The sequence below is a fragment of the Hoplias malabaricus genome, chromosome 16 (genome assembly GCF_029633855.1).
Source record: "Hoplias malabaricus isolate fHopMal1 chromosome 16, fHopMal1.hap1, whole genome shotgun sequence".
NCBI classification, from domain to species: domain Eukaryota; kingdom Metazoa; phylum Chordata; class Actinopteri; order Characiformes; family Erythrinidae; genus Hoplias; species Hoplias malabaricus.
The window spans coordinates 7061333-7073868 of record NC_089815.1 but is presented as its reverse complement, the minus strand read 5'-3'; the positions used below and the strand labels follow the sequence as shown (position 1 = coordinate 7073868).

Genomic DNA, 12536 nt, shown 5'->3' with positions numbered 1-12536 from the left:
TTATCTTGCCGTGCAAGCATCTCTGTCGTATCACTATTTTTTGTAACATTGTAGCATTGTGTGTAGCAAGTAAGTTAAGGGATAGAGCAAGAAAAGATCTCCCCAGTCTTCGGCAGCATCTTCATCTGATCTTCAAAGCAATTACACTTAATAAACCAGTTTATTTCTTTACATTATTTTTTATTATGTATTATTTTTTTAAAATAAATTATCTGTTATTTATAATGTAATGTAAATTTTTCTTATCTAATAAACGTAACAAAAACCTGTGTGGTGTGGAAATGTAATTTATATTTTAAATAAATACATTTAATTATGTATATATATATATATATATATATATATATATATATATATATATAGCTTTTTATATATTTATAATTTTATCTCAGAAATTCTGTAAAGCACTTGCATAATTGTGATCTTCAGAAAGTTCAATCATGCACTTCAAAGAAACTTAAATCATTGCAGCTACAGATAAAATCTGTCTTGTTCTGATTGTGCAACACCTGTCTGTGCTACATAAGGATACGTTATTGATTGCAAATAAGATAGGGATACATCAAAAATGTATCCTTATCTTATTTGCAATCAACAATCAACACCATGCAGTGAAACATGGCTGTTCTGTGTTCTCACCAGCTGGGATTTTCTCATACAGTGAAATATAGATTGGAAATTCTATTTAAAAGTTAATTAAGAGCATTTGATTTGATGGACAATTTGCAGAATTTGTTTTACACTCTCAATTTAAAATATATATCTTCAGTGTTGGGGGGAAAACCTTGCATCTCCATTTATGTTAAAAGTTTACATTTATTCTTTTATTTATTGATACAAATTGAAAATGTCAGTTGCCATATTAATTGTGTCCAGACGCCATGATGAATAGAACAGAAAAGTGACTAAATGGATATCTGGTTCATTTACTGTTGCTATAAACATTGCTTTGTCCTTGTTACGGAGTAGGTTGCACCAGTGTGTAACGTGTGTGGCACATATGCCAAATGGCATTATATTTAGAGCTGTACAAGCTAACAGCACAGAGCACAGAGCGCACATGTACAAACACAAACAAGGATTTCTGATTGATTGAACTGATATTTTATTTCCATATACCCAGGTAAAATATTCAAATTTTTAATAAAATAACACAAAAATATTCTTGGTGACAAACAGGAGTCTTAAAAACGGTGCTTCTATCATACGTTATACCGTATTTATAAGGAGCAGCACCTAATTTTGACTAAAATACCAAAAGATAATATTCAGATTTCACTCAAATATTAGTTTGAGGTATTTCGTTGAAATGTGCCATTGTACTTGTGAACAGTCCAAACACAGCCACTTTGATTGTGCTCCTGTGCTTCCAGCTGCCAGTTCCAAGCCCAGCAGAACTGGGAGGGTTGAGTCAGGAAGGGCATTTGGAGTAAAAACTGCCTTAATTTGGTGTGTGGATCATCGGCTGGATTAGTGGGAGATCTTCTGTGGTGTACTTCCAAGTAGTGTTTTGTGTTGGTCTTTGTAATAAAAAAGTCTTCTTAATAAATTATACAATACTAACTTAAACACTTCTTTAGAAATATTTGCTAATAATTAATTTTCCTGGTCAGTCACAGATACACTTCTTAAGAATGAAAATGTAAGAAAAAAAAATAACTATTAATGGATAAACTAGTGTTTTTTTTGGAAATATTCACTCATTTTAAATTTGAGGCCTTCAACATGTTCCAAAAAAGCTGAGACAGGGGCATGTTTACCACTGTGTTACAACACTCAAGAGTTTGGGAACTGAGGAAACTAATTTTTGAAGCTTTGTAGGTGTAACTCTTTCCCATTCTTGCTTGATGTACAACTTAAGTTGCTCAACAGTCCAGGGTCTCAGTTGTCATATTTTGCACTTCGTAATGCACCACACATTTTCAATGGGAGACAGGTCTAGACTGCAGTCTAATACGTGCACTCTTTTACTACAGCCAGAGGGACGTCCCTGAAAAAGACGTTGCTTGGATGGCAGCATATATTGCTCCAAAACCTGTATGTACCTTTCAGCATTAATGGTGCCTTCACAGATGTGCAAGATACCCATGCCATGGGCACTAACACACCCCCATACCATCAGAGATGCTGGCTTTTGAACTTTGCGCTGATAAAAATCTGGACAGTCCTTTTCCTCTTTGGCTCGGAGGACACAATGTCCATGATTTCCAAAAACAATCTGAAATGTGGACTCGTCAGACCACAGGACACTTTTCCACTTTGCGTCAGTCCATCTCAGATGAGCTTGGGCCCAGAGAAGCCTGTGGTGTTTCTGGGTGTTGTTGATATATGGCATTTGATTTGCATTGTAGAGTTTTAACTTTGTAGATGGAGCGACGAACTGTGTTCACTGATAATGGTATTCTGAAATGTTCCTGAGTCCATGTGGTAATATCTGTTACAGAATGATGTCGGTTTTTAATGCAGTGCTGCCTGAGGGATCAAAGGTCATGGGCATTCACTGTTGGTTTTCGGCCTTGCCTCTTACTTGCAGAGATTTCTCCAGATTCTCTGAATATTTTGAGGATACAAACAGGTGTTTTTTGAGCATCCCTCAATTTTCCCATTTTTTTTGGGATGTGTTGCAGGCCTCAAATTCAAAATGAGTGAATATTTGCAAAAAAACAATAAAGTTAAATATCTGGTCTTTGTAGTGTTTTCAGTTGAGTATTGGTTGAAAAGGATGTGCAAATCATTTTATTCTTCTTTTAAATTTATATTTTACACAACGTCCCACACAACCTCATTGAAATTGGAGTTGTATTAATAATGAGCTGAACAGAGAAAGGATAAATTATGCCCCTCTTTAGTATTTGCAGATGAATGAGGTGAAGATGGAAGGCAATTGCTGACTGAACGTTGTGTGTAATGTCTGTTATGAGTGGCAGGAACTGTTTTCATTTTGTTTGTCTGTGACGTTGGAGGGAATGGAGGGAGAAATGGTTTCAGCTGCCAGACGGCGGTTCTTCCTTATCGTCCCATAGACCCACAGGAACATGAATAGCCCTGAACATCAACATGATATAATTCAGTATCATGGAATACACCGTCTGATGTGATTTAGTCAGTCTCAATTATTACACAGTAAAGCACATAAAGGAACTTGTTTTAAATCACACACACTAATGCGTTCATTCACTGTTAACTATTGAGAACTTTTTTCACACTGGCAGCTGATAAACATGTGCAGAACTGTGGGTACTCAGGATTGATGACAAAAATCGAAGGACTATAGTAGTGGTTCCCGTTCCTGGTTCTCTAATACCCACTGTCCTGCATGATTTGGTGTTCACCCTGTCCTTTAAACACAATCCAATTATCATCTTGTTAAATAAGCCTTTTGAGGGACAAAATAAGTGTGTTTGAGCTGGAAAACACCAAACTATTTAGTAGAGGGTTAGTCCAAAACAAGATTGGTAACATGTAGAACATAATACACAAGAGGTCAACATACTGCACACAAAGAAAAGAGGTCGAACCAACAGATGTGTAAACCCTGACCAACTCAAGGCAAAAATACCCCTAAAACAGAGACGCAGGAAATGGTTGTGGGCTTATTATGAGCTCGCTTGCATTTGCAGAAACTTCACTTTACCATGACAGGATGCAAATGAAACAATACTCTCTCACTAACATTTATTTTGATCTGTCTGATCACTCACTGCTCACCATAGTTTGATAGGTCAATAATAATTATAGCATGTTAAATTTATGTAGTGGATATTTTGATGTGTGCAGAAACAAATGTCAAGTACCTACACCACAATAAACAGTCAGGGTAACAGAAATCGGTTAAAGTTCTTGAGATTAGATTTGAGTGGTTAAACCTGCAAACCTCTAACATTATTAGAGGCATTGTATTTTTTTGTAACAGTAAATACTCTCAATAATTGAGAATCAATAAAGGGTTCTTTGCATAATGTTAGAGTTTAACTTTTAATTTCCTAAAGAGCCTTTCAGTACTTGGTTCTTTGGAGAACCAAAATGAGATATGAAAGATTAAGAACCACTGTCTCCAACTAAGTTTAAATAACCTTTAAAGCATTATAAATTCATTTAATTATGTGAATGTCCTTTAAAGCCTTTAAAATATTCTTCCCACTCACAAAGCTTTATGTATGTTTTGTGGAGATGTATCTCCAGCTGTGTCTAATTTACCTTGCAGTGTGTTGCAGATGCAGAAGAGGTAGAGGATGGGATAATTAGTGTACCCAGAGCTAAGGAAAGCCAAACCCCATGTTATTCCCAGCAGGCAGGTCAGGCCCAGCACCATGCAGATCTCCTTACATGTAGGCAGCTTCCTTTTTTTAGAACCCAGATGTTGAAGCTTACAAATCTGACAGGTCACAGTGAAGAGAACAGACGTGTTCAACAGGAACGTTAAGGTGAAGTAGGTGAGGTTCATTCCATAAAGGAATTTCACATCTAAGATCCAGCACCTGTATAACACAAAATATGAAAGGATATAAAATATTATACATAAAATAAAATATATTACTTATATATTAAAATATGTTATTGAACCATACAGCATTATATGCTCCAATCAAGATCAAGATCTGAGATATGCAAATTAATATTTCAAAAGCGACTGTAGTCTTCAATCATGAATCTGGGAAGTCATGTTGGGTCATCAACCTAGCCGCATTTATTGGTGACTAGAATTTTGAAGTTTAAATGAAAAACGTTGCTTTTCATTTACATTTTAACAAAAAAAAAGTGAAGAGTCAAACTCACATGGCTGTTGTTTCATTGGTGTCTGATAATGTCACCTTTTTAGTGCCATAGAAAGCTTTATAGTTGTACACACTCAGAGATGTTGCAACCAAGACAGCAGGTACTCCTGCAAAAAAAATATTTTGTTTCTTTAACACTTAGAGTCCATGCCATTAATAACTCAGTGACTTGTAATGGACTACTTTCTTTGAGCAGCTACCCCAGCACATGGAGCTGCTCCTTACCCCAGGCAAACAGAGACAGCTTGAGCATGTAGTATCGGATGTAGGTGTTGAAAACTTTGACCACAAGCAGGTAGAGGTGAAATGCTTCAATAGTCATCCAAGAGAAGCAGCAGAGCAGGCTGTACTCTATCATCACAGCCACGAAAACACAGAAGCCCTCCAGTGACAAGCTCGCCACCCACTCGCTGAACAGAAAGCTGGCGTTAAGGAGGAGCAGGGCGATGCTCAGAGACACATGGATACTGTTGGAGTGGTCTGACTTTTGAGGCCTTTAAGAGAGATAAAAAAGCATGTAAACGTATAAAAAAAACAATAAGAATTAGATTCAATAAACTTGCTAATAGTTGTAAGCAGAAATGTGTATTAGCTTCCTTATTATCTCTCAGAAAGTTAATAAAAATGTTAGGCAGGAGCACCCATGACTGAGCAAATAGAGACAAAGGTTTCAGATGTAATGGAAGTTCTGGGTTTAGAAACACAGTTCCATGTTCATGTAGGAGGTGGTTATTTAAGTCTTGAAAAAGTTGTTCAAACTGGTATCTCATACAAAAACAATTAACAATTAAAAACCATAGGAATGTTTTTGTGAAAACAAAATAGATTATTCCAAAGAAGCACTACAAACATGATGTCTTAGTCAGTGAAATAATTTTGGATGTATTCGATATAGCTAATATTTTCTTTGTATTTAGAGATTGTTATTAGAAAACTACATTTTTTTTTAGATATCGTTCTAAGGTTAATCACTGTAGTGGCAGGTTTTGTTACTCATTTTACATTTATGCCCCATTAGTCAAAAACATCACGGTATAAACTCGGGTCATTTAAATTTTTCAATTTTAAATTTTTATTCAACAATAAAAAATAATATATTGTTGAGTTTTTGTTCATTCATTTCTCTGAAACTGCATATCCAGTTCAGGGTCATGGTGGGGGCGCCAGTCCTTCACTGGCATATTCACTCACACCTATGGACACTTTCAGATAGCCAACCAATGTGTGATTTTGGACCGTGAGAGGAAACCCACGTGGATAAGGGGAGAACACACCAAACTAGGTGGGCGGGACTTTTGGTATTGATCCCATACCAAGTAAATACAGGGCCAGTATCGCCGATATTGATACCGATAACGATACCGCTAGTCTTGACCATGTGCAGGTGCCGAAGCAAAAGACAGGAGGGGGTGGGGGGAGGTGCGCGCGCGCCTGCTCTGCGCTGACTCACCTATATGGCGTTATTTTTGTGCCACGTGGGGATATTTCCAGAGTAAGTAGGTTTCTGCGTGCCCCCGGATATATTTGAGCGAGCAAGAAGGTTTCTGCGCGTGCGTTTTTGTGTGTGTGCGTGTGTAAAACTCAGGAGGGTTGCTCAGGTTTGTTGATTTAAACCTGCCTTCCTCTCTCTACATGAAGTTTTTGAACTGCAGTATTAAGCTTCCAAGTTATTTACTGGTATCCTTCCTATTTACTGGTATGCCCTTCCCACTTGGCGGTCAAGCCATCCAATCAGAAATTTCCTTTGTCATTTGACGTTTCTGATTGGCTGAAACTGAGGCACAATTGAAATGGCTGTAAGTGTGAGAGAGAGCGCGGGTCAGAGACCTTCTTGCTTGCTCAAAATATCCGCGCGCGTGCAGAATGGTGGCAAAAACAAATAACGACATACACCCACAGACTTTAGCGGGAGAGCAACAGGAGAGATAAAAAGCTTGAGTATCGATCTTTTTCCACGAGTATTGATCAATACCAACGTTGGTATTGATATTTGGATCGATCCGCCCACCTCTACACCAAGCTCCTAACAGACAGTAACCGGGAGCAGGACTTGAACCTGCAACCACTAGGTCCTTGGAGCTGTGTGACTGCGTCACTACCTGCTGTGCCACCGTGCCGCCCTAGTTTTTATTCAACAAACTATTATTTGTTTATGCCTATATCCTAATTTTGGTGGGGTTTTTTTGGGTATAAATTTTGATTTGGATCAATATCCAATGTTAATAAAAGCCAGTGCAAAAAAAAAAAATAAATTGTCTGTGTTATCATCTTTTCTGAAAACACCACCATTATGTTTTTGCCGTAAGGTTGATAAAGCCAGTCACAGTTATCAGCATGACACAGAGTTGTACCCACTTCTTGACCAAGTAGAGTAGGATAGTAGCTGCAGAGAATAAAACTGAGACACCACATCCAATGTAGCTTATATATGACAAGATTTTCCAATGCACGCTGTCTGCTTGCAAATCAATCTAGAGAGAGAGAGAGAGAGGGTTGGTTTCTTTCATGTATTAACAGACTTTAAGAGAATATTAATCCAACAGATAAGTCTATTGCCTACCAATAGAACAGCAAAGGGAGTCATGTGATCATATGAACAGTTCACTGAGTTTTGATAGTCCTGCTTTTGAAGGAATCCTTCCCCTTTCCAGCAGTAGTCTATTACGAGTGGCATTAAATAATAAAAAGAAGTTGTTAGTTTTGGTCTGTTAACTTCAACTGGTACAAATTGTATTAGGACAGTGTTGTTACTCTAAGCTCAAGCTGTTACAAACATAAATGTAATTGAATTTATGTTGCTGTGTCTCAGACTGATCTGAGAAAATAACTGGATTTATTTGAAAATGTGCTACATTGTTATGGGTATTCTAACATAAAACCAGTATTTCATGTTTATTGAATTATGCAATTTTTGTAGGACAGCAATATTTCCCTTAAAGAAAAGTGCAGTCATTAAAAAACCACTGGGAATCGTAGGCACCATTTCATAATTAAAGGCTGTTCACTGTATATTTTCAAATATTTTATTTCATATTATTTTTGTATTGCTCTGTTACACCAATCATCCATTCATTATCTGTAACCGCTTATCCATTTCAGGGTCGCGGTGGGTCCAGAGCCTACCTGGAATCATTGGGTGCAAGGCAGGAATACACCCTGGAGGGTGCCAGTCCTTCACAGGGCACCACACACACACACACACAGACACTTTTGAGTCGCCAATCCACCTACAAACATGTGTTTTTGGACTGTGGGAGGAAACCAGAGCATCCGGAGGAAACCCCTGCGGACACAGAGAGAACACACCAAACCCCTCACAGACAGTCACCCGGAGCGGGAATCGAACCCACAACCTCCAGGTCCCTGGAGCTGTGAGACTGCGACACTACCTGCTGCACCACTGTGCACCTCTATTACACCATATTGTAGTATATTATTATTATTAACATACAGTAATATACTATTTTTAGAATCATTAAAAAAACAGGATTCCCTTATATCTCGCAGCATTCTAAGTAAAAACAGACTAAAACTAACATTTGACAAACACTTCACGTACCGTTGTCATCATAGTACTGACATGACATGTAAAAATTTGTCTGAAAATCAAAATATGGACAAAATGAGAATTAAAATAACAAGCCAGTGACAAGAAATAGTAGGTTTCCCAAAAGGACATTATGACAAGTATTTGTAGACCACATACATAAACTGAAAGGTTGTCAGCAAATGTGAAACTGATAGTAAGTGGCTGCATCAAGTTTTCAATGGTTCGTCCCACAGCTTCAATGCGAATGACTGTAGTCAAAAGAGAAATGTCCCTCTGGCCAACCTGTATATAGTTTCAAGAGAAGTACACACAGAACAGCAGCCAGAAATGTCAATGTATAGATTTAATATTTTCCTTTTGAAATTCACTTACAACGTTGAGTAAGAAGCAACTTTTGGTACAATTTAATGAATTAAGGTCTTTTCCTACCAGAAAAAGATCACCGGATTCATACGTCACTATAGCAACTTTACTCTGCTCCTCTGAAACATTCATGAAAGGTTCCACAGGGATCCATATTTTTAAAGGTTCTTCATGACCAAAGACCTACAGACAGAACAGACAGATATTTACCTGTTTCTCTTTCTGACACCGTAATCTTGTAAGATACTGAATGAGCTTAATTACTTAAAGATACAACTGTCAGATTCAAAACTGTTATTAGTGTTTTAGGGCTTAGCCATATGGACCAATTATCATATCTGAACATTGTATGTATGCACAACCAGCCAATGAAATTTGGTCATTTCAAAAATGTGTTTTTAAAGTATATAAAAATCCAAATACATTGTCTGATAAAACAGATAAAAACTCTGAAGAAGGAAACAGATTATGTCTAATATTTTTGTTCTCTAAGGCAAAAAAAAGGCCACCCATATGTTCACTAGTGTGGCCATTCAAATATTAGGTTCTGCCATTGTATATGGGTATATTACTGCCCATGGCATGGGTAACTTGCACATCTGTAAAGGTAAAATGATTGCCACATGATATATACACATTTTACTGCAACAGGTGAGGTTCCAGATACATCCTCATTTAATATAGGCCAATCTCCCATTACATATTTATGCTGTATTATGAAAATATGACAAAAAAGGCTCAGAAGGATTGTATATCTGAAGAGTGGTATAATGTAAGAATGAAAATGTCTACTATCAAAACTGAATCCAAGAGTGCCCTTAGTCTCCAGACAACTAAAAATAATATAACATTAACTGACCTCTTTGGAAAATACTGCAAACATTGAATTTAGAATAAAAATGAATAAATGTATAAAAGATTTGACATATCACTTCTTTGTGTTTTTCTTTTTGGTTTGTGGATTTGTAAAAGGTGGAAGCAACCAGGAATACTTTATTTTTATTCATTCATTATCTGTAAGCGCTTATCCAGTTCATGGTCGCAGTGGGTCCAGAGCCTACCTGGAATTATTGGGCGCAAGGTGGGAATACACCCTGGAGGGGGCGCCAGTCCTTCACAGGGCAATACACACACATACCTACGGACACTTTTGAGTCGCCAATCCACCTACCAACGTGTTTTTTTGGACTGTGGGAGGAAACCGGAGCACCCGGAGGAAACCCACGCGGACACGGGGAGAACACACCACACTCTTCACAGACAGTCACCCGGAGCGGGAATCGAACCCACAACCTCCAGGTCTCTGGAGCTGTGTGACTGCAACACTACCTGCTGTGCCACCGTGCCGCCTTCTACTTTATTTTAACAACAATAATTATTATTACTACAACATTATTATTGATAGAAGTAATACAGATCTGTTCAGCTGGTGAGCTATGATTAATGGTATTAAATTATTAATTTTAGTTTTAATAATAATAGTCGTAGTAGTCTTTATGTGCAAGCTGAGCATTACCTGTGGACCTGAAATATTCACAAGGCCATCAGTAACAGTCCTGTTCATCTTAAACACAGTCATGGCAAGGTTCCCTAGATCAAATTCCTTGGTCTCTTCTTTGAAAGGTGTACTGATGATGTCATGAATGCATTTTTTCTCTGTGCTGTGTGGCAGAGACAGAGACATGTTGCAGATAGTTTAACACTACAGCGACTCTTACTGAGCTGGGCATTTAAATTTCAGTGTTTCTTTTGTTTGTTTGCTTACCTGATGTATTGATGTACAAATAATATGTCAGCTGGTTGAAATAACCTCTTACACATATATTTAATATTTAGAAGCCTCTTTAGGTCTGTTGCATTGGAAAGCGTCTTGTTTATTTCATCCATTAATTTCATGATATCCGCTTTTTTGCATTTTGTGACATTACACATAGCCTTAGATTTATCTAAAGAAGAGAAAACAGCATGGACTTAATGAAACAAGCTTTGAACTGATTTACTTTTTTCCATTGAAAAGTCAACAAAAATACATTTTAATTCAAACGATAAATTATTTTTTAAAATTCTTCTATAATGTCATTACATGAGGTCAAAATACCATGTAGTCAAATGGATGTGAATGAACTGGCATATGCTCCAAACAGAATAAGTACAGAATCTCTGCTACATTTAGACTACCAGGTTTAAACCATTTTTAACAAAGAATCACTGGAGAAATATTATGTATGAGAAAAAAACTAACGAACAAAAAAACAGTTGCATACTTAGCATAAATGTAAGCGTAGTGTTATCTTCGGATTGTAGGTTTATACCCTCCTCTGCAAGGCTGAAGTTGTTGCTGCCATTAAGATGATCACACTCTACATAACATGTTGAAACTCCCCAGGTACATGTTAAATCCTTTATGCCGTCAAAAATGAAAACGTCCTCTGAAGAGCAATTGATTTTGCTCACTGTGATGTTCAAAATGGTGTTTGTATATGAAGCATTTACTGGAAAACACAAGAAATATGGAAACATACACAATTCCAAGGGTCAATGCTGAAGATACTAGAAGGAATATAAAAATAAACAAGTAAATCAAATACATAAGAAATGTCTGGTTCATGGAGGCACTGCATTGGAAGCTGCTGAAAACTGAATTACACGTATATGAATAGCAATCAAACAAAGAATGGCAAGGGAAAATAAAATCTTTTGCCAGCTGCTAGCCGTGGTGTAACTTGTATGACTAGAAAGGTATACATTTTACCTGTTGCACATCCTGTTAATGCACTGTCACAATAACCAGCAAAGATTCCTGTGACCAACAGAATTGTGAAGCATAGGGAGTACATATCAGCAAAAGACTACTGCTGTTTGTTGCTCCAGAGCTGTAAACACTGTGGGGGGAAATATTTTTGGAAACATTAACATATGGAGAATGGTCCTACTAATTGTGGTTTATATTTAGAACATGTACCTTGTAAACAATTGTTACATTTATTACTCGTATTAAAGATTAATGGAATGCACACCGTTTAGAATATGGTTTCATAACATAGGAATCAAATATATCGAGTAAAACTTATATATATATATACGATAGAAGATATGAACATAATCAATGAACAATATTGATTTATATATCTGAGCTATTTCACAGGTTAATTACTAGTACTGAACTCCCCTGGTGCCATAACAATAATAATAATAATGATATAAAACATAATTATTGTGGCATACACTTTAAATCCACAACAGCAACTTTGTCAGCAAATAGGTCATAAATATATATATATACACTTGTCCACCTAGGAATCTTTTAATGATTGTTTTAGTGATTACTTGCTCTTTTAACTTAATTAAGACAGTAAATATTAAATATCATGAAATCATAAACAGAACCAATAAAGGAAGCTGAAGTAATAAAGTAAAAATGTGTACGTTTGTATGTATCTCAACTTCACACTCAATTTAAACTTACCTAAATACTGTCCCAGTAATTCAGGTGGAGCTTACATCTCTTATTCCATATCATAGAGCACACAATGGTTGTGAAAAACACATTTAGAAACAGTTCTACTGGAAGGATACTGACTGACACTGTTCCCGTACTTCTCATAGTGTCAGTCCTCTCGGTTCATTTACATAAGCAAATGGCACTAGGCTATTGGAACTGGTAAATAACTTACAGACTTATTGTCTGGTTATGTTCCAGTGCTTGCAATGTCCTTTAAAAGTTTAAAACAACTAACTGCATAAGCCTCTGATTGAATGAATATATTTGGGACATTTTGTAAAAAAAACCAACAGCAAACACACAAAAACCCCACTAACACTAGTACAAAGTTAATCCAACTGGATTA

The 12536-nt window shown here is 36.8% G+C and overlaps 1 protein-coding gene across 1 annotated transcript; it reads right to left on the bottom strand.

Moving 5' to 3' along the window:
- Window positions 1–1122: 1122 nt before the first annotated feature.
- Window positions 1123–12285, bottom strand: LOC136672270 (adhesion G-protein coupled receptor G5-like). The gene is made up of 14 exons (XM_066648260.1): window positions 12155–12285; window positions 11441–11570; window positions 10953–11180; window positions 10454–10634; window positions 10205–10349; window positions 8755–8871; window positions 8482–8607; window positions 8335–8374; window positions 7336–7433; window positions 7131–7246; window positions 5001–5269; window positions 4777–4882; window positions 4198–4478; window positions 1123–3045 (listed from the first exon to the last, which is right to left on the bottom strand). Exons 2-14 carry the CDS (start codon window positions 11523–11525, stop codon window positions 2915–2917), a joined length of 1923 nt encoding a protein of 640 aa, XP_066504357.1. The 5' UTR covers window positions 11526–11570; window positions 12155–12285; the 3' UTR covers window positions 1123–2914.
- Window positions 12286–12536: the final 251 nt, after the last annotated feature.

Excerpts from the sequence above, each read along its gene's own strand:
- LOC136672270 (XM_066648260.1), bottom strand. The coding sequence starts at position 11,525 with ATGTACTCCCTATGCTTCACAATTCTGTTGGTCACAGGAATCTTTGCT. Across the intron at positions 8,375-8,481 it reads CTGACAACCTTTCAGTTTAT|ACAAATTTTTACATGTCATG; the intron begins GTATGTGGTCTA and ends TTTGATTTTCAG. Across the intron at positions 5,270-7,130 it reads CTACTCTACTTGGTCAAGAA|GCCTCAAAAGTCAGACCACT; the intron begins GTGGGTACAACT and ends TCTCTCTTAAAG.